Source organism: Neltuma alba, unplaced genomic scaffold, assembly GCF_004799145.2.
Source record: "Neltuma alba isolate B1F8T4 unplaced genomic scaffold, ASM479914v2 tig00012088_pilon, whole genome shotgun sequence".
Classification (NCBI taxonomy): domain Eukaryota; kingdom Viridiplantae; phylum Streptophyta; class Magnoliopsida; order Fabales; family Fabaceae; genus Neltuma; species Neltuma alba.
This window is the reverse complement of record NW_021636646.1, coordinates 531,401-554,087: the sequence shown is the minus strand read 5'-3', so window position 1 is coordinate 554,087 and position 22,687 is coordinate 531,401. Positions and strand designations below refer to the sequence as shown.

Below are 22,687 nucleotides of genomic sequence, written 5' to 3'. Positions count from 1 at the left end.
TTTTTTTGGGATAACCATAGTTTTTACCGGTTGGGGTAACCATATTGAATTATTGGTGTAGTTTTTCTTTCATATTTTAATTAATGTAAGCCTTAGCTCAAGTATATTATTTTTAGCATTTTTAAGCGTCGGGGTACAAATGCAAGGCCCTGGGACACAGAGTTTCCCAGGGACTAAGACCCACGAGGGGACCCGTTTAAGTTGGATGAGCACACGATGTGGTGTGGATGACATAACGACAAACTGAATGGTTCGCTTCATCCGCAAAGTTGAAGAGCAGACATAGTCCCAGAATTATTGACGAGGGACAGATCGGCTGAACTTCGTTATTCTATTCTCTCTCCCGCTTCATTGATAATGGCCTGAAAATTGAAGTTGAATCCCCTCCCTCTCCAAATCTGCAAATGGAGACTGTCCCAAACTTACTGCCGGCGACCCAATTTCAGTCACTTGTATTCTACAGAGGAGCCAAGAGTATGGGATTCTCCAAATCCCTTCTCCACCAACCCTCCTTCTCTTACTATTCGACTTTAGGCAGCCGCTTTGCTTCTCGTAAGCTTCAGAGGCTTCATCGCCGCCCTCTGCCTTGTGTTGCTGAAGCCAGCACTGATCACCACCACCACAGCGCTCTAACCCAGCGCGATCACCACGACCACCACAGCGATCAAGCTCACCATGACCATCACGGCTGCCACAACCACCATCACTCACACGGCAGCGATTCTGCGAATCTTACCGGACCTCAAAAAGCTATTCTCAGGTTCGCCAAAGCCACCAGATGGATAGACGTGGCAGATTTCTTGAGAGAACATTTGCATTTATGCTGCTGTTCAACGGCTTTATTTGTGGCTGCTGCCATTTGCCCCCATACCTTGCCTAAGCCCATCATCAAGCCTGTTCAAAATACTCTCATTTTCATCGCTTTTCCTTTAGTTGGGGTATATAATTTTTTCACTCCAATACATTGTCCTCCGTCCTGCCTGACATGGTAGTTTTAATTTGCTGCAAAATATTATTCCATAAGGAGTTCCGTAAATTGAAAACAGATGGTTCTAAGAATTCATAGACCAATGTGAATTATCACCATATCAACAATTAGAGGATTGCTAATAAAACGTACGTGTGTATTACAGGTTCCTGCATCACTTGACGCGCTTGTCGAAATTGGCAGTGGAAAAGTAAATATCCATGTGTTGATGGCTCTGGCAGCCTTTGCGTCCCTATTTATGGGGAATTCTTTGGAGGGAGGATTGCTTCTTGCCATGTTTAATCTGGCCCATATAGGTGATCTATATAGACCATACGTCTGTTGAGCTTAGTTTAATAAGGCAAGATCCTCATTAGGTTTGCTTGTCTAAAACGAATGATTTCTACAGCTGAGGAGTACTTCACCAGCCGTTCAATGATTGATGTTAAAGAGTTGAAGGACAATAATCCAGATTTTGCCCTTGTGCTGGAAACTGACAGTGACGATGAACTCCCTAATACCTTTGATTTGGCGTATAAGAGGGTTCCTGTGCATGATGTAACTGTAGGCTCATATATCTTGGTTGGAGCTGGTGAGGTAAGTTTAGTACGTTTGTTGTTCACCTGTAATTCTGACATGGCATTTGAAATTCTAGCTGATTATAAAATCGTGAAAATAACTCAGCAGTCTTGAATCATTGGCTAGTATTGATTTCAATTTTGTTGCTCAGATCTACTGAACTCTTGGTGTATGATTTACTGCATTGTAATTAAATATTACAGCAAAACATTGTTGGTATCCAAACAAAGTAAGGAAGTATGTATGAATAAGAGTTGTGAAAAATTACAAGAATAAGAATAAGCTTATTCATTTTTTGAAGGGCGATTCTCCCTTTTATGTATAGAGGCACAAGAGAATAAATCTCCATGATATAGAGGATCAACTTGCCTACAATTAGGGAAACAGACAGGCACGGTGCATGTGATTCCTAAGGATACAGAGAACAAAGAGAAGGGATGAAATCTTGACTATCATTCCAGAAATCTAATAATATTTCCTTGATAGAGAGGGTTGACATGCTTCAACAAATGAGCTGGGTAGGGATTGAGCTTGTCAATTGTTAGACACAAATCAGTTTGCCTGTTTAAATGCTTATTTTGCCATAACTATTGGTTCTAAGTACATTTTAATATATGAATTCACTAACTTATGGATGCTTACAAAAGCTGTCACTTTTTACCTTAGAGGCGTTCTTATATTGCAGTCATAAGCATCACAGGGCAAAAATGGGAAACTTAATTTTATATATGACCCGTTTTCAATCTTTTCACATAGCTTACCAATTCTTTGCGGCCCCTTTGGAGCAAAACTTTTGTCCTTTCCATGGCATGCTTTCTGTTGCTTTTGTTGCTCAAAGATCCCCACTATTTCATATCTATACTGTTGAAAGCATCCCGCCATTAAAGTATTATCATTAAAGAAACTTAATGAGCAGACTTTAACACACACACACACACACACACACACACATGCTCTTACACAACTGAGCACATGTCCATGCATATAATTTGGGGTTTTTGAGTCTTCTATATCAAAAGAATAATGGGAATGGTATTGTGATTAGTCTGTGCCTGTAGATTGTGAAGTTTTCAAAGGCAGTGCTACGATTACCATTGAGCATCTGACTGGAGAAGTCAAACCATTGGAGGCTGGAGTTGGCGACAGGGTTCCTGGAGGTGCAAGGAATTTAGATGGGAGAATAATTATAAGGGTATGCCTACTTGTATATTTATGTTTGGATTGTTTGGTAAGGGAAATACTGGGCCTTGTGATAAATCTCTTCATCCTTTGCATCTACGATTCTTAAATTCAAGTTTTTGCGTTTCTACGATGAGAGAAGTTTCTGGGGATGGTGTGGAGGAGATGGTTATGCGAGATAGAGAATGGTTGCTGTATTTGGACTAGGAATTCAAACTGAAAATGCAAAATTTTGGGTAGTGAACAATGTAGTGAGGTGTTTGTACTTGGTGGCCCGGATGGTATAGTTAGACTTTTGGGTTGACTGGTGATTGTGTTTTAAGAGTCGTGCAGGTAGGTTTTGGTGATGGTGATGTTATGTGGTAATTTGCAAGAGTTGCTGCATGTTTTCAGCTCATAATAAATATAGCCTTCTGGTATTCTATCCAGTGCCAAGTTTCATTGACGCTGACCATACTGAAGGTATTAGATCTGCAGGAAAAGTATCTTTCAAAATGTATATTCTTGAAACTTAAAAGAATCAAGTGTTGAGAACAGTGAAAAACCTAGTCTTATCCAATTTATGGATAATCCTAGAATTCTTTTGACCTTGGAGACAGAATTGCTAGATTGCTAGGAGGGGCAGGCGCCTGGCTGCCTGACCAACCTGGTCCCCATTCATATCAAGCTAGTCAACCATATTTATCAATTAATGGGACTTCTATGATTTTCTTTGAGCGCAAAAATGTAATTTTAAAGCCTACAATGGCATATATTAATTTTTTGGAGCAATCTGCAATTTTACAAGGTCTTACTTTAGGGGTTCAATTCAAATTCTTACCAAAAACTGGTCTGCCTGACACAATCTGGCCTGACCTGGTGACGTTACAAGTGTGGCCAAACACCATGCTTAAAGAATTTATTCAATGCCAGCATGCATTGAGCCAGGAAAAAACCTGGCATGACCCTGTACACCCTAAGTGCTAGTGCTAGCTTGTCAGTTGATTCTTTGTTCAGCTTGTTTGGGGATAGATATTTCTCTTGTCCAAGTAAAATTGTGCTTCCTTTAGGCACTTGTCACTGAAACGTGCTTCTTTTTGGAGTCATAGGCAACAAAGACTTGGAAGGAATCAACTCTTAACAGAATTGTGCAGTTGACTGAAGAAGCACAGTTGAATAGACCAAAGCTTCAAAGGTGGCTGGATGAATTTGGTGAACAATACAGCAAAGTTGTTGTGGTGCTATCAGTTGCTATTGCTGTCATTGGGCCACTCATATTTAAGTGGCCCTTTATTAGTACATCAGGTAATCATGATTGCGCTTTGTTGCTTTGGTGGTTCTTGTTATTGTATTGAAATTTTCTACACTGCAAACGATATTGTCTTCTTTTGTAACTGGTTTATTTTTCTTAAAAATTGCATAGCTCAGGTCAAATATGTCATCTAACGGTCCAATCTCATCCTAGTGTGCTAGTATCCTAAAAAGAAATTGTTTGTTTCACATCAATCTTTCAGCTTATTAACTGTCTGGTTATGCAGCTTGCAGAGGTTCAATTTATAGAGCCTTGGGCCTTATGGTGGCTGCGTCTCCATGTGCCTTGGCTGTAGCTCCATTGGCATACGCTACAGCAATCAGCTCCTGTGCCAAAAAGGTATAGTTGGATCCTCTGGCATTTGACCAGTTCATCATTTTGAATTGTGAAATGTCATAGGATATGTCATATTTATCTTCCTCAATGCTGAAAAGTGAATTTTACATTCTACCTTGTTCTAATTTTCTGGAATCTAAATTCTCTTGTGGGAGACTCAAGTTTATCATTGTGCTATTTTAGTTACAATTTATTTGTGCCCACTCGATATGTTGTGTCTTTTAACTTACTGTTCACCGCAGCTTCTGAATCTATTAGTTTTGGGTGGGATAATAATCCTGTAAGCAGGTTGTTAAATCCTAGAACTTGGATCAAGTATGGGCTTCCATATGCATTTTATCTTGCTAACTTTAGCAATGTGTCTATAAAATGCCTGTATATATCAACTTATAACACTAAGTCAGCTGCTTAGGTACAACTTCAGATATTCATGTGTTAATGCTGTGAAAGTCCAAGAATTCAAATCTCTGCCATTACTATATGAAGAAGTTTGTAGTTTACCATTAAACCACCAGAATAAAGAGGAAGGTTGTTTCTTTATCTATTCTGAGCATGATAAGAAGTATGGGGATTCTCCCATAAGACCTTTTGCCCCTCCCATGGCATCTATAAGTACCGATCTCAAACACCGTCTGTAATCTTGAAGCCTGGTCCGATGTACTCAAGAATAAATAAAGCGTAAGCGTGCTTCAAACAAGGAAAGATGTAGCATCCTCTAAATTTGAAACTAATTTTTATTGGAACTTAAAAGATTTCTAAGTTTATAAGATGAGTTGAATGCTGTAATTGATTAATTTTGATTACAATATCTCACCCTTGTGCCCGTTCTTAGTTTGAGTCAAGTATAAAGTTATTCAAATTGTTTCTTTTAAATTACATAGCAGGGGGTGCTCCTTTATTATGGGCTTATCATCTATATTAATTTGCAGGGGATATTGCTAAAAGGTGGACATGTTCTAGATGCTCTATCTTCTTGCCGTACAATAGCATTTGACAAAACAGGGACACTGACAACTGGTGGACTTGTATTCAAGGCAATTGAACCAATTTATGGTCATAAAGTTACAAATAACATAACAAAAATTCCTTCCTGTTGTATTCCTAGCTGTGAAAAAGAAGCTCTTGCTGTTGCTGCTGCCATGGAAAAGGGTACCACTCACCCCATTGGAAGGTATACTGAACTGAACATAATGAATTCCCTTCTTTTTGAACCCTTATATTCCCTGGAAGTTTTCTTCCTTTCTGTTAAATATTAGAAGATCATTATGGCTTAAATACAACTTTGGTTCCTGTAGTTTTCTTGAAAGTTTTAATTTGGTCTCTCTAGTTTAAAAGTAGACAATGTTGCCCTCCTTTTTAATTTTATAAAATGATTTAATCCCCCCCCCCCAAAGGTTACTTATTTACCAAGAATGTAAGGCCAAATTTAAGATTCTGCATGAGCTAACTGTGGCAGGTAATCAAAATAGGAAAATTCTGCAGATTGTTAGATATAAATGGAGGATTTGACAAAAGGGGCAAAATTGGATCATTTTACAAAATAGGAGATCAATGCTGACCGATTTTGAACTAGAAGGGCCAAATTGAAACTTAAGATATATGTATACACAGGCCCAAAAACTATTCATGGAACTTCACTTGGTGTTTTGTCGCCATATTTTGCTACCCAAAAGTCCATTTTCTAAACCCACTTTGACCCAGATAGTTTAGGCACAAGGCATAGTGGACTTGAATCCTTAGAGGCTTTCGTGTGAGAGAACATGTTAGATGCTGTAGTGAAACTACATGAATCTTCGTTTGACAGCTTTAGCTTTTAGGCTCAAAACTGTTCTTGACACATTTTTATCACTCATTTTATTTGAAATTTTGGCTTTCTATAAATTGTTTTTTTAAGTTGTTATTGCATATTAAATTAATGAATTCATTTGCATCATCTCAAAATTTGTGAAGTGTGATCCTGATTCCTAAATACTACTATTGTTTCCTTCGTTTCTATTCCGTGTATTTTTTGAGAGGAAAAATATATTGCAGGGCAGTTGTCGACCACAGTGAGGGGAAAGACCTCCCATCTGTTTCTGTTGAAAGTTTTGAGTATTTTCCTGGTAGAGGACTTGTTGCTACTCTCAACAGCATTGAGGTATTTCGTTGACTATTATTACTTACGTTTTTAATTTAATTGCAAGGATAAACCATAATGTGTGCCGTGAGCTTATCTGCTGTTCGGTGCTCCTGAATTGTCTAATAGTTTTAGTATTGAACAGTTTCTGTCCGTGCCCTTTTAATGTTCCGCATTCATTATCTTTGCCATTTCTCATCAATGGTTTGGCCTCATTGAAGTGACAAGTGAATACCATATATTGCATTATCTTTCTCAAATTTTTCTCTGTAATGGCATGTACAATGACTTAAATTGATGTCTGTCTCGGTATAGTCAGAAACTGGAGGAGCCAAACTTTTAAAAGCATCACTTGGATCTGTGGATTTCATCACCTCATTATGTCAATCTGAAGTCGAGTCTAAAAGGATCAAAGAAGCAGTTAATGCATCTTCTTATGGAAGTGAATTTGTTCATGCTGCCCTCTCAGTTGACAAAAAGGTGGTGTGTTGTAAGTTTACAGTGTTTCTCTTTCTTGGGGGAGGGTGCAGGTTTGAACTTTTTAGAAGCGTGAAGTGATCTGCTACTCAAGTTGCCGATAGTTTTATGCAGTAAACTCCTTTGTTGCAAAGGAGCTGACCTGCAAGTCTTCGCCTTATATATGTGTGTGTGTGTGTCAAAATCTTTTCCTTCTGTAGTCTTTTATGTTGAATTGGACTGTTGTGCAGCTTTTTATATTATAATATGTCATTTTCTCAGTTTCATTCGTTTTCACACGAACCTAAATGAACATGCACTTGCCGCAGGTAACACTGATCCACTTAGAGGATAGACCTCGGCCTGGGGTTTCTAATGTCATACAGGAATTGCAAGACGAAGCAAACTTTCGTGTGATGATGTTAACTGGTGACCACGATTCCAGTGCAAGAAGAGTTGCAGGTGCTGTAGGCATCAATGAGGTTTATTGCAACCTTAAGCCTGAAGATAAGTTGAGCCATGTGAAGGATATCTCGAGGGACATGGGTAGGTTTCTTGAACTATAATAAGTTAATCATTTTACATCTCTTTTTGATTTGTTTTCTATTGTAATATTTTCACACGTATAAGGTTGAAGTTCTTTACCTTTTGAGGTTCTTTGTTGTCTAATTTTAAATTTGCCATTCACCTTTTTATTCTTTTTTGGTGTTTGTTTTCTCTTCTTTCCTTTTTTTTCTTTTTTTTGTTGGAGGGGGTGAGCTTTTGATGCATTGCTTCCAGTTCTTCAGTTTTGTATTTGTTGTGATCACTGATTCGTTTCTATTTGGAAATTTTTAACAAGAGGGACTGTTTTTCGTTTCTAGCAAATTCACTCTTCTTGAATTTAATACAACTAAATCGGATGCTGTCTTTTCCAAACTCACTTATCCTTCCTTATGTTAGAGTTTGATTTTACTTTTATGCTTTGTGCGCCCCCAGTTCACGCGAGTCTTCTTTCATTTTCAACTTTGGGATGTTCAAATTTGAGTAGAACAGATATTTTTATTGTGGCAGGGGGAGGCCTAATCATGGTTGGTGAGGGGATTAATGATGCCCCAGCACTTGCTGCTGCAACAGTAGGGATTGTGCTTGCTCATCGTGCTAGTGCAACTGCCATAGCAGTTGCAGATGTGCTGTTGCTTCGGGAAAATATTTCTGCAGTACCATTTTGTATTGCCAAGTCTCGCCAAACAACCTCACTGGTAATTTATAGTACCTATGTTTCGACGTGTTGTTTCCTTCTGTAGTTGCATAGTTTTTTCCTTATACATTAGTGCATATGCAGATTAAACAAAATGTGGCCCTGGCATTGTCCAGCATTTTCATGGCGTCTCTTCCTTCGGTCTTGGGATTTTTGCCCTTGTGGTTAACGGTATGAAGCTCAATTTCATAATTTGATGCTGATCTTTTTTTGGCTGTGTCTTCCATGAGTCTATGCGAGGAAAATAAGTGTGGTCGTGCGTCATAAAATTTGTTCTCTTTAAGCAATCTATCATACTGAACTACTGAAGGAGGAATGGAGCTGGAAAAAAAAAAAAAAAATCTCCCATTAGTTTTTGCATAGTAAATAAATGTGATTTTGCTTCGTGAACCGAAGAAAGCTTTCTATCATGATTAAATCGGAATGGAACTAGGAGTCCTTTTATCGTTTTTAAACGGTGGTCATCACAATTCTCACCACCTCTCAGTTGAAAAAATAGCTTCTTTAGCCGTGCCTAGGGCACCTGCCAATGTTAAGGAAATAATAATAATAGACAGAGTATATTTTGATTCTAAATATAATATCTCATTTCACTTTATCTCTCAAATCTATAATATTTTTTTCCTCCAAAATATCCCCCTATTAATTACACATGGTGAGGGAGTTCTCATCAAGAGGAAGTTACAATGCTCATGATTAAGAATAGCGAAACAAATGCATATTTGTTATAAATAACTAACTTAACTAATTTTCTTAGTTTTCACAAATTAGTTATCTAGTTCTTATATTAAGGATTGGAGGTAGTGCCAATTTACTGTAGGCTGGAATCCTGGGTAATAATAATTTGGTTGAAAGTGGAACCTTTAGCGTGCAGAAGATATAGGACGCACTGACTTCATCTTCAATTATTGGCTGCTTCTCACTCGCTTATTTTTGCATTATTGGTCTTTTTTCAAGTTGCCGATTTAACTTTTAAATGAATGTAGGTTCTGTTACATGAAGGTGGAACCCTGCTTGTTTGCCTAAATTCCATACGTGGTTTACGTGAGCCAGCTTGGTCATGGAAGCAGGATGTGCTTCAGTTGATAAACAAAGTAAAATCTAGACTTCTGCCACTTACGACAAACAACACTAGCTCGAGCGCCTTGGACACCGCAAATTTGTGACCAAGCGTTTTCAGGTTTTCACTGTAAGTAGAGAACTGCTGATTGTTAGATAGTGTGTATATTTAGAAAAATGCCAACATTTTTTAGTAGTAGTCGTTTTTTTAATTATCTCATATATAAACATTCTGGATCAGTTCGAAACGAATTTCGCTCTCTTGTATCTACTTTTCGCAAATAAGAGAGCCTGCGGCAATTGTATTGAGGCAAAACGGGACTGTTGGTTAATATTGGATTTCTTAAGAGAAGTCTACTGAAAGCGATGGACAGCTCTAGAACTTGAAGGAAACGGACTCAGTTAGTTAATATTGGAATCAAACATTTGTTTCATTAACTAACGGCTTTAGATTTAACGGAGCCCTTTTTAACATGGCAAATCAAAATTTGAATCTTTACAGAGAGAGAGAGAGAGGTCCATGTTTAATGCCTAATAATGCCTATAAAAATCTTTTAGAATTAGTGTGTTATAAACACACACACGTGTGTATGAGTATGTTGTTTTGGGCAGAATTTGTAGTGGCCATGAAGGCATAGCCTTACAAGGCAGTTGAGTTAGAAGAATGTGCATAGGCGTGGTTTATGATGATGGGACAAGGCAGTTGAGTTAGAAGAATGTGCAGAGGTTTTGCACCATCCTTTTGTTAGTTAGTTGAGCTTCATTGTATTTGTAGGCATATCCTTAATTTCAGTGGCATTACATCACTTATCGCGCGGTTAGAGGTTCCATCATGTGGGATGTGGGAGCTCCCCTGCTTGATCAATCACCATCCCCTCTCATTCATTGTATTCACGCCACTCTTAACTTCCCTACAGTTCCATTGCAATCAGTTTACAAATTTTCGTCATCCTCACCAGGCCTTGCCAAAGCAGATTCCCTACTATTGAGCGTGTTGACTCTGCAGCCATTTTCAATGGCTTAATAGTCCAGTGATATATAAGTATGAAGTTACAGGATTGATCCAGATCATCTCATATTGTTATTGTTACTGCCTGCGCCCTTTTAATATAAAAAATAAAAATCTGGAGTCATTTTGAATCTAAAAAATCATGTGACTTATTTAATATAATAATTTTGAACCGGCAAATCCTTTTTGAGTGATGTTTGATGACAAAAGTTGAATATTTAAAAGAAATTTTTAATTGTGAAAGAAAATTTATTTGCGAGGAACACTTTTGTGTGAACGGTTGAAGGCAAAGATGTTAACTGTGTGAATACAAACACACAATCATCATTCTCATTTTAAATAACAAAAATTTCGAACTTCTGGTTTACCGATTAAAATTTTGTAATTTTCCGATAAAAAATTGAATTTGAATAGAGAATACAGTGGAAAAATGGAATGGGTCCGAATGCTCCAACATGCTATGTACTACACACCGAGACTCGAGGTGAGAACCCATTTACCTGCCCGTACAGCCCATATGTTTTTTTTTCATTGTCCCCAGCAACATGAAGGAAACGGATTCAGTCAATTTATTTATTTTTGATACACGGATTCAGTCAATTTTTACTTCAGAAAAATAAAACAGCCCAGGATCTCAAATCGTTCCCTTAAAGCTTCTTTCGGATTTTGAGTCAATATCAAAATTTAAGAAATGAACAAATTTCGACTCGACCCAAAATATACTAGACGGGGGTACTGAAGTTGTGTATTGTCTTATTTTCAGTGTTTAGTTTGAAGCACATTATATTTTGCACCGTTTCAGTGTATTGAAACCAAACCGGCCAGGGAAACAGGTTCAACTCTTGAGGGTCTTGAATTAGAATTTAGAAGTGCAGATAAGGGCAGTAAATTAACTTATATTGAGATTTTACGGATTTGATTCATCCTACATCTCTCCTCAGTTCCTGTCTTCTTTTTCTCCACACCAGACGCGGAGAACAGGAGTCACAGACGGTGAACACGTTGGTGAAAATTCAGACTTGTTACCCCATAGAATATCCATTCATTCCTCTGCTCTGGAAATGAAGTTCCTTTCCCATTTTCTGTCCCCAACCCCTTACCCACTTCTCTCCCTCGACCACGCGTTGTCTCTCTATTTACAGTACCCCAAAATTATTGCCCAAAACCATCATAAACAAAACGCGGAAGCTTCACTTTTACTCTCAGTCCCACCCCACATTTTTCACATCCCTGCTCTGTTCTATTCCTCTGATGACATTCATGAATCGATCCTGCTAATTCCAATACGCTTCACCGAAGCGTTTCGAAATCCATCAGCTGCCTGAAAACACACCCCATTCTGCTGCTCCAACCCCGCCATATAATTCCTCACCTCCTTCCTTATCATGTCTTGCATCACAGCCAGCAAATCTGCACTGAAATTGAAAGCTAATAACCCATTCTGATTCCGACCCCTCTCGCCCCTTCGATCATCCCTACCCAACTGAACCTGCTGAGGCATCGACATCGGAGCAGACGCCGGAGCCGGGGGTGGGGCAGGCGGGAAAGCTGGAGCTGGCGTCGGCGCCATTACGGGTAACAAGCGCGTACTGTTGGTCGGTGGTGCAGCATGTGTTGGGTCTGCAGGCCGATTGGAGACTTCAGAAGAGTCTACGCCCGGAAGAGACAGGGATAATGACGTGGGAGGGTCATTGGAAGAAGACGTCGTTTCTACGGGAGGTAGAAGCCCGCCGGTTCTCGGTACAGGTCGATAGACTTGAGAACAAGACGCAACGGGAACACTGGACTCGCTCACATCCGATCCAGAAGGGCTTCCCGGCGTGGGCGGGTTCATGCACAGCCCAGTGGATACGGGTACAGCGGCGCCGGCACTGACCGACCTCTTAAGTGGCTGCGGGCTGAAACTGCCATCGAATCCACCGACAGCAGCGGCGTCATCGATCATCATGGATGCACACTTGCGCTTTAAGGTGGAGTTCCAGTGGTTCTTGATGGCGTTATCGGTTCGACCGGAGAGCAGGCGAGCGATGGTGGCCCATTTATTACCGAAACGGGCATGAGCCCTGATGATGGTCTCATCCTCCTCGGGCGTGAATGCTCGGTGCTCGACCTGAGGGGAGAGCTGATTGCACCAGCGAAGCCTGCAGGACTTGCCGGATCGACCGGGAATGGACTTGCTGATCAAGGACCAGTTCCTGGGGCCATGCTTCTCGACGAGCTTGTGTAAGGCCTCGTCCTCTTCGGGGCTCCAGGGACCCTTAATCCGGTCCATATCCTTCCTGACGGCAACCGTATTCATGTCCGTTTCAAAATCCGGAGATCATAAGAAAATGAAGAAGAAGGAGAGGAATGTGGATTGAGAGAGAGAGACAACAACGAAACAGCGAAGAATAGATAAGTTGTTGCGATGAAGGGTGAGGGGTTTTGGGTCGCGTGATGTTGTTGGTTATAATGGAAAGAAGCGGAGGTGAGGAGGGGCTTATATGTGTGAGAGGGAGTGGAAGAGGAGACCGGTTGGGCGGGTTCGGTTGTGGAGTTTGGAAGAAGCGTTATGGGCAATGGGAACCGCTTCTTCCGGGGCAGGCGGTTAGTTTGGGATTTGGGATACAGCTGTCACTGGACACGCGTCACCTCTCAGCTGCTCCCATTCACCCAAGTCATCCTCATCCGCTCTTGTCTTTTCCTCCTCTACTCACCCACAGTGCGTCCGTTTCGCTCTCACGCTCCTCTTTTATGCGAGGGCGCACCAGCGTGTGGCGTTCACGCGGGGGGGGGAGAGAGGCAGCGAGGGCGTCAAATCTGTTGGGACTACAACAGTTCTGGAAGTTAATGAGGACAGAGAGAGAGGGAGAGAACCAGAAATTTCACGTTAATATAGTTATTTAACAAAGAACAAAAAGGAAATATAAGAAAGGAAGGAAGGGATAACGATGAGAAAGAGAGAGAAAAGGGGGGGGGTGAGGTTTCTTGTTCAAGTTGGGGGGCGGAGGCTGAGTTTGACTGAGGAATCCAGGCTGTAGGGCATTTCGTGTGGGATTTTTTTTGGGAAAGTGGGGCCCGCTTCTGGCTGAGGTGGCAGAAAACGACAAGATCGGTCGCCGAATCGGAGGGCGAATCATTGCTGCTTTCCTGTCAGTCCAGCCTGTATACCTGCCACCACCATTCCTTTAACGGCCCTCGGCCCAATCCCCCACCGACACCTGCCGGTCACTCCCCATCTCTGAAGTGTACGGTTCCGCTTCCTCGAGACTTGAGCTCCGTCCGTAGCTTCCTCTCCTCTTCCCTCAGTCCTTTATGATTCTGCCCATGCCAGTTATTATATTCACACATCCATTGGAGAAAAAAATTTCCTGCGTCCTATTTTTAATATTTAATATAAGAAGGGACAATTCCAGAAAAAATTCTTTTAGAATATAAGAAATTTCAGATTGAGTCTTAAAATTTTGTAAATGATAGAATGTTTCAATGACTTAATCTGTCATTTGTAAAATTAAAAAAAATTGACAATTTTGTCCTGACTAAGTAAAAGTGAATAGTTATTCTCTAAACAAATCTATATAACGCTTACACTGTTCTAATGATTACATAATTAGTTGAAGTTAATAACAAGGTACCTGACTACGAAAAAGTGAGTAGTTATTTTCTACACGAATCGAAGTAACGCCTACACAGTTATAGTAATTACATGATTGGTTGTAGTTAATAACAAAGCACCTGACTACGAAAAAGTAAGTAGTTATTCTCTACATGAATTTAGGTAACACCTAAACCCTTATAGTAATTCATTAAATCATTATAGTGAATGAATATAAATGAGGGCAAAGTTGTCAATTCTTCTTGATTTTACAAGATTTCATGACCCAATCTGAAATTTTTTATATTCCAAGGGTTTTTTCTTGAGATTTTCCCACATAAGAATTAGTTAAATAATTTTAATAGCTTTAAAAAACTAGTTAAATTAATTATTTATAATAAATAAGTGTTATTTTTTCTAAAATATTTTTATTAAACTATCATTATTACAAGTACCATCTTAAAAAAATAAAAAAAATATGAGAGACAAAGTGGATTGAGATCTTATATTTATGACCAAAATTAAAATCAAATGAGCTCTTATATTAAGGAGTGGAGGTAGTATTATTCTCATTTTGAATGTAAGACTAAAAAATATTAATTAAATTAATTAATATGATATATTTTTTTAAATATCATAAGTATTATTTTAATTTTTTTATCTCTCCTACTTAATTATTATTAAAAGAATATCAATAAAATTAATTTTAAAAAAGCTGATAATTATATAAAATACTCCCTCGAGTCTGATCCAAAATATAGGTTTTATTTTTCAGTTTGTCTGATACTTATTACTTTTTTCTCTATTTTACTTTTAGTTGACTGAACATTCTCTCACACACATTAATATTACCTCATATATGTCATTCATCATTTTTTATTTATTGTTTCTCATTTACTCTCCTAATAAATAAGGAGAATTTTTTTAAAAAAATATAGTTATGACCTGTTTATTAATTTTAATTAATTTTAAGTGCCAGTTTATTAGACATAGTTTGATTATTTAAAACTTATATATAAGATCTGAGGGAGTAGTTTTTATATTTAAGAATAATATTAACTTTCTAATTAGGTTTTATATTGTAAATCAGATGAGTACTATTTTTTTTGGCTAATAACATAATACTACTAATATTTATTAATTACAAACAGTATAATTCAATATATGGCTTCCAGGTGAAATAGAGGTTGAGAATATAATTCAAGTGACACGTACTCTTAAATTTTTATTGTTATACTATAATACTTGAATTGTGACCCGTTCGTTTGACTCGCATATCCTGTGTACGATCTCTAGCAGATCAACTAGTTTTTATTAATGAATAAAATTCAGGCGATACGTGAGAGGATTTTATTTAATTAACATAAAAGGCGGGGTATGGGGAAAGAGCGAGAGGGAAGGTGGTCGGGTGGGAAAGATATGATCAAACAGATCCGTATCCATTTCTGTTACACGTACGGCGTCCCTGCTAACCTAGTGCCGCTACTTTCTTCCTTCCCTTTCTCCCCCTCATTTATTCATTTGGCATCAGAACGTTCCCAGATATATATATATATATATATATATATATATATATATCAAGTTTTGCCCTTACTTATTATCGCTTCTTTGGTTCCTGAATTTCTGCAATTTCATTCTTTTCAATTTTCACTAGCCGATTTTTATATTACTTTAATTTAGAAAAGACTGAACGGATTTTTAGACTATTGGATAAATCTCGATCCATGCACGCCTGAGCGAGAAATTCCAGCACCTGGTTTTTATGATTTTCTTTGGTGCATTTTTTTTGGAGTTAAGCTACACCAACACCTCTAAGCTACACATAATACTTTAAAATATTTTGTGACACATCTAATATTTTAAAATATTTTTTTAAAATACATCCAGTATTTTAAAATATTTTTTTATGCATCTAATATTTTTTGATACATTCAGCATCAAAACAAACAAGATATTTCAGGGTACTAGATACATCATGAAATACTTTAATATGTTGGATGTGGAAAAATACTTTAACTTGCTCAATTCACCTTGACTTTTTTTTGGGAGTCCTGTTCAAAAATTTTGTTTACTGTTTTGATCTCTGCGCCATGATGCAGGGCCGCGTACGGGAGTTTTGAAGGTTGAACAGCTTTATTAATGAAACAGTGGCGTCGAAAGGCTGGCAGTTCAACCTTAAAATCATATCGTATATATTACTGGTGGTTAAATAGCCAAGTTACTCCATCTCATTTGGGCGTCGAAACTGAATAGAAATGGGCTAATCTCACGAGTCAAGCGAATGTATGCAAAGTATTTATATGCCGTACTACATATTTATCCACGAAATTCTTGTGTGAAAAATAATGGTTAAAAAATGGTGACGACGACGGAGTTCAAATTCATGTTTTAGCCAAATGGCAAAAACAAATCATCTTCAATGCACTCCCTTTTGCCTTCATTTGAGCCGTATTTAAGGTCCAAACTCATTTTTGATCCATAACAGTTTCATAACTAACGCGCGTGGACCGCTGTAAATCGATCGGAAATTCCCCTCGCTTCTACTTAACATTTTTCCCGGCGGGGCATAGATCACGTGATAAAGTCTGGTCAATTTGTTTGTTTTTTTGTGCTTGGCGGGGTCTTTATTTACTCATTAATGGGAGTGACGGGTAGATGATAATCCATCGATAAGATCAAGCACAAACGGAAGTGGCAGTTGCACGCATCAATCAAACGGCTTCATTTTGGTAGTTTCCTCAACTAACCTCGCTTCTCCTCTTCACTCCTCATTACATTCACCCACCCGCCTTTTACTGTGCACGCAGTCCATTTTACCCCCCCCCAAATATTCCGTCCTCCACTTCAGGATTAATTAAACACCGATAAATTAATTATAAGTTTTGTTGCTAAATATTTGCTTTGAATTTAAATATAAAATAATAGTATATGTCATCCTTCTTGATTCTGTGTTTCCCGTCAACCTCTGCGGCAGTCTTTGATCTTCTCTGTTATTGATATCTGGATTTGAGCTAATTAAATATATACCGGGTCCTTAATATAAGAGTTAGTTGACTGATTTGAGTACATTAATAGAATTAATTAAGTTAATTATATGTCATAAATAAGTATTTTTTTCTAAAATATATTTATTATTCTGAAGAATCACGTTTTGAACGCGCTCTATCTTCAATATTTTTCAATGGTATTTCAAGGCAACTATCATGACACCCGGGTATTAGCATGTTTTAAATCACGGTACATGCATCACGTATCATTATTCGTGCACGTTATGGTTTTCGGGTCATCATCATATCCACCAGTTTTATATATGTCTAGCTATATCCCCATCGAACCCATAAATCCATAATCATGATTATATATGCTCGCGACGCACATAAGAGCAGGGGAGAAAGTGCGGAAAAATTGAACAAGTGTGAGAGAGATTAAAGAGGAGAAATGGGAAAAGATTAGAGTGAAGTGCATGTTTTATGATTAGATAGGTATAATTTTTTTAATTATATTTTGGATGTGGCAGCTTTTCAAGCTAGGACTGGTAATATTTGATGTACTACCTCCAGTCCTAATTATAAGACCCAGTTGACTTATTTGAAGAGATTAAAGAAGTAAGTTAAGTTAATTATTTATAATAAATAAATGTTGTCATTCCTAAAATATCCTTACTAATTAAGTGTATTGGCTAGAACTATCATTATTAGAAGGACTATCTTGGAAAAAATACATAAATATGAGAGACAAAATGGATTGGGGTCTTATAATTAGGACCAAACAAAAAGTCAAACGGGGTCTTATATTAAGGACCGGAGGCAGTACTATATATATACTAACCTTAATAGTACTATATATTATACTAACCTTTAATATGAAAGTTTATCTGATTTTATTTTAGTCCTAAATATAAGACATTAATTTATTTATCTTTCATATTTATCTATTTTTTCAAAATAGTCCTCGAAATAATGGTAGTTTTAGCTAATATACTTGATTAGCAGTGATATTTTAGGAAAGGCAATAACTATCTATCACAAATAGCTAATTTAATTAATTTTTTTAATTTACTAAAATTAGTTAATTAGTTCTTATATTAAGAACCGGGTATAGTAGTTTGGATTATATTCAAACGTAACGGTAAGTGAAATCATAGTTTGAAGATTTGATTAGGATAATCTCGGGTTGTACAAGCATAAAGTCAATTCTAACTAAATAAAGATTAATTAGTAAATAAGTAACTGTGACATCTAAGAAATAATTGGCGTTATAATTGATTAAGAGTTAATTTGGATGATACTCTCTCCATTCTTTTTTATAAACAACATTAAACTCTATCACACATATTAAAAAATTAGTTATACACAATAACAAGGTAGAAATTAAAAGTTATTTCTCCAGACAAGAGTGGGATAGTAGTTTTTGCTCATATAAAGAAATGGAGGAAGTAAAGATTAGAAATCAATCTATTAATTTTGACGGATTATTTCTCATTTAGAATATGCTTCCGATTCTAAATATAAGATCTTTTTTATAGTGTAAATTACACTATAAAATGAGTTTTATATTTAGGACGAGAGGAATATATCTTTTTATTTATCATTATTTTTTGAATTTAAATTAATTGGAATGGTGAAATCTTCGTCTCCCAAAGAATTGAGGACCTTGGTGATTCACTTCCGCGATCCCGTAAATCCGATACACGTGTGGAATACTCAGGGCCGTAAAGCAAATGAAACAGGGGAAAGAAGGGAAGGTGGTCCAAAGGCGGAGTTGAAATGTTTTAGGGCACGTGGAAAACGACGGTGCCAGGCAGAGGAGCTCGGCAAAGCCAAAACAGTTGTTACGATGGCGCAACCCTCTGCCACGTAGGTACCGGAAATTGATGGTGCAACCTCAGACAGACAGCAGGCTGTCCCCGTGTCCTCCTCTGGTTTCTCTCCACGTCCTCCTTTTCTCTTTTTTTTTTTAATTTTTATGAGGGGTTGTTGATCTGGGCCCCACTATCCATCCCGTCGTTTCCTCCCATCCCCACTTTATACTCCACGCCTGCTTCTCCTTCATCCTCCTCCTTTCGTTTCTTTTCTTTTCTTTCATGTCATTTGGTTTGCGGCCTCTCTTTTCCTTTCCGTTTTACTTTTATTCTTTTGTTATTTGGCGAAAATCCGTTTGAACCGTCTGTGCCAGCTATCTCGCATTCCTCTCCCCATAGTACCTTTTGTTGTTTCCTTCTGCTTTTCTTTTCCTTTTTATTTTTTCAAAACAAACAAACATATATTTTTGTTATTCCATTATTCCAATTCCAGTTCTGCCTTTTTTGCGTGGCTAAAAAATAAATAAAAAACGTCAAGCACAAATATCTCAGTGGAATTAACTTTTGGCTACTTTCTTTTAATGCTTCCGTCTTTTTACAGTTTTAAAGGGGACTTGTACCTCAAGCGACTGATAAATGAAACCATATCACATGCAGTACACGTAATCGTTATTCATTTATCACGATTTGAGAATTGAGCAACGGCGAGGGATTGCTCAGTCTCCCGGTTTACGCGGGCAGCGTCGTTTTGTTATGGTTTGAAATAGAGCATTCATCCTATCCAAAAATAAGTTACAATTTCCCGGTCAGGATAGGTTTTTAATAAGTTACCCTTTTACATTAATTTTAAAATTTAATTCATTATTTTTATTTTTATATCAATTAATTACATGCTTCTCTCTCTCTCTGTTTTTTTACCATTCTCTCTCATACCCTTTTTTATTGATTATCTCCCTCATCACCCTCTTCATAAATCAATATATATTTGGAAAAAAGTTACATTTTTATATATTTGTTATTTTTAACTAAATTTTACCCAATGTTTTTTGAATCCACCTAATTCAATCATTCAACTGGGGGAGCGTCCTTCTGATAGTTAACGCTTTGCTTGCTTCGCGTCGTGCTTATCATGAACCACCCGGCCTGCTTTTTCACTGCTGCATTTCTTTTTCAAACTGATCCGTAAAGAGATCACACTGATTTTGATATTTGATCTGTCAGTCAAAAAGCTTGTGCCTGAGGGTAATTACTAATTACCGAGTGAAATGGATTGTTTAGAAAAGCGATGGGTTCCATTGCATCAATAATCTCTTTATTCTTCTTTAGGACGATCAATCTTTCATTGCATGCAGTCCTGTTTTAAAACTCGATCAAGAGAATCTACACTAGCGCACAAAACTATTTAAATAAGAGATCATAATTGACCCTGATGAGCTTGTTGGACAAAGTTGATCGCATCAGTATGCATTTTTTAAAATGGGGTGGGTGAGATGGGACGGTGCTTTAGTTAGTTTAATTAAAGTACGAGGCAAATGGAAGTGAAAAGAACATGTAGTTATAGCTCAATTAGCTGAAGATGAAAATCGTGAAAACTGAAAAGTGAGAAGATATTAACGGAGGAGCCGTGTTCGAATTTGAAACTGCCATGCCATCTTCGAAAACGAAGGCACGAAAACTGAGGACGAGAGATTCCCTCGTATTAATACCAGACAGGAAAAAGGAGACTCTGATATTGTCTGCCCAACCTCTCCTCTGCTCTCCGCTCCTGTTTTTTCCAATCCATGCATATCACTTTTCTTGGGCCTTTCTTTTGTTTTTAATGTCTCTATACATTCCCTTTCTTGATGCTCTCTTCTTCTTCTCCTCCTCTTTCCCGTTATTATTAGTATTATTATTTGTTTCTGTGGATCACACGGAGTACACTTTGACTCTTCTTACTTATTTCTGTGATGGAGTGAGAATCTTCTCGGAAAATTGACAGGATTTGATCACTAATTAGTGTGGTTGTTATGATGATGCATCTAACTATTCGTCGTTTGAGACTGTCACGTAACAACAACTGATCCCTTGTATGGAATTGTGCGTCACATTGAGAAATAAGTTTTCCCTAACACCTTCCACAGTCCTAGCCACTTTAGCTTTCTATTAAATATAACACAGTGCTCCCTTCATTCATTCACGATCCTTTTCGGCGTTTTCTTTTTAGCCTATGATTATTGAGAGTGTATGTGCACCTCACAAAGCAAATTAAATATCACCTACCCAACAAATAAATGGCATTCATTGTTTAATTTCGCTATTAAGTTATTCTCCCTTTATTCACTTCCATTTAAAACCAAGCGGCTATCGGTCTCTAAAAGTTGAAACCAGCACATGAATATAATTGAACCAACAAGGTCTGTGCTCTGTGACACAAACCCATGAACAAATCTATTACTCTATAATAAGATTTGTTTTTTTTTTAATTCTTTTAATCTGTTAAAAATTAGAGACTGCAACCTAACGTAGTTGATGAAAAGCGCAAACCCACAAACGTGTAATCATTGGTGAAAGAAAAGGGAGCATTATTGGAGGATGGGACTTGGAGCGGTGGATGTTAAGAAGAAGATATTGTTTTGAACACGTCAGATACGGTGGTGGTTGTGGAGCTAATTGCAGGAGAAAAAAGAAGTACCAAAACCACAAGGAACAGTCCAAAGTTTGGGTTTTCTTCATTGAATGCCATCTCGCAAAAAGGCAGTTGGGGAAAACAGAAGCAAACAAAAATCTCTGCAGAATTAGAGTTAGAGAGAAAAAGAAGGTTGGCTCTATTGATAAAACGGAACCACGACCAGCACCCTCTTGTTGAATTTTGTATATAGGCTCTTCCAATAATATGGGCTTTTTGTCAAGGTGTGGAACCCAGTGTTCCCCCTGTTACGTGCTCAAGTTAGGTGAGAGGTCGCTGTCCTTTCAATTCTATGAGCTTAGTAAGTTCGTAGCCCTTTAAAATTTATTCATTCATTTCTTTATGTTTAATCTCAAGCTGTAAACACAATCCACATACATATTAATTATCCACTAAAAGCGGTGATAGAGTTGCAGATAAGATTCAGCTTTGGATATCATGATTACCACAGTTGGAAAGAAACCCATCCAAAGCTCCACTTTGGTGCTTCTGATGCAGAATTATTAATATGGGGAGGCCATTTGGGACCTAATCTAGCTACCTCCGCCATAAGTAAAGGTAGATTTCATGAAATGGAATTGCAACAGTTATAAACATGATCCCTTTTCTCTTGGCTTTTGTCTCTAAACAAAAAGAAAGAAACGTGCAAGAATAATGTGGTGAGAATTGAGGGGCAGGATATACATATAAATATGCCTAAAACCATAAAAGAAAGAGGCTTTCATTATCGTTGCAGTTAGGGATAGAGCAGAGGAGCCGCCCAGAGGGAGGAAAAGGAGCAAAACGATATGAAGGAATTCAACGGTACACTAATTGGACGGTAGGTTTTGTTCGTGTGGGACAAGCAAAGGGCGGGATCCGGTGTGTGAATAGGAAAAAGATTAAAGTTAAGGACGTTTCATGAGCCTTGGTGCTTTGTTCTGTTTGGAATGTGGGGTCTTTTTCTGATGCCCATTTATTAATTAGTTAGGCTGCTTCTTTTTTAACCCTTTGTGCCTCTACCCCGGGACCCCGTCCTTCTCCCACCCAATGCACTGAAAATTGGATCGGAAATCGAATTGATCAAGATAGTGGATCAAGAGTTAATGTGTCAGACCGGAGTCAAACTGGGAGTCAAATTGATGAGAATAAAAAACAATAAAAAATAATTAAAATTTTTACTAAGAACTAGATATCAATTTAATATCTTGATTCTTGAATCACTAATGAAATAATCATATACTTCTAATTTCTTATAATATCGTAATACTAAAATAACTAAATATTCATCCCAAAAAAATATCAAAATAGATATATGATAAAAAAATATATTTTTCTCTGTAGTTATTCAATCACTAAATCCTAATTATCAACAACTTTTAAAAAAATTATCAAAATATTTTTTTTAAAGGAACTGGGTTAACTCATCAAAC

The 22,687-nt window shown here is 37.7% G+C and overlaps 2 protein-coding genes across 4 annotated transcripts; one reads left to right on the top strand and one right to left on the bottom strand.

The window, feature by feature from the left end:
• Window positions 1-233: 233 nt before the first annotated feature.
• On the top strand, window positions 234-9,570 carry LOC114722283 (probable cadmium/zinc-transporting ATPase HMA1, chloroplastic). 3 transcript variants are annotated; one of them, XM_028908273.1, is made up of 13 exons: window positions 234-938; window positions 1,134-1,284; window positions 1,377-1,564; window positions 2,592-2,738; window positions 3,859-4,009; window positions 4,243-4,355; window positions 5,282-5,523; window positions 6,384-6,489; window positions 6,784-6,948; window positions 7,254-7,470; window positions 7,978-8,165; window positions 8,249-8,335; window positions 9,151-9,570. In XM_028908273.1, exons 1-13 carry the CDS (start codon window positions 405-407, stop codon window positions 9,328-9,330), a joined length of 2,469 nt encoding a protein of 822 aa, XP_028764106.1. In that variant the 5' UTR covers window positions 234-404; the 3' UTR covers window positions 9,331-9,570. The 3 variants fall into 3 exon arrangements, with proteins under 3 accessions (XP_028764106.1, XP_028764108.1, XP_028764105.1); XM_028908272.1 differs by having other exon boundaries at window positions 235-938; window positions 3,814-4,009; XM_028908275.1 differs by lacking the exon at window positions 6,784-6,948 and having other exon boundaries at window positions 3,814-4,009.
• Window positions 9,571-11,108: 1,538 nt separating this feature from the next.
• LOC114722305 (transcription factor MYB44) lies at window positions 11,109-12,658 on the bottom strand. The gene has a single exon (XM_028908308.1). The coding sequence runs from the start codon at window positions 12,529-12,531 to the stop codon at window positions 11,491-11,493; it is 1,041 nt and encodes a 346-aa protein (XP_028764141.1). The 5' UTR covers window positions 12,532-12,658; the 3' UTR covers window positions 11,109-11,490.
• Window positions 12,659-22,687: the final 10,029 nt, after the last annotated feature.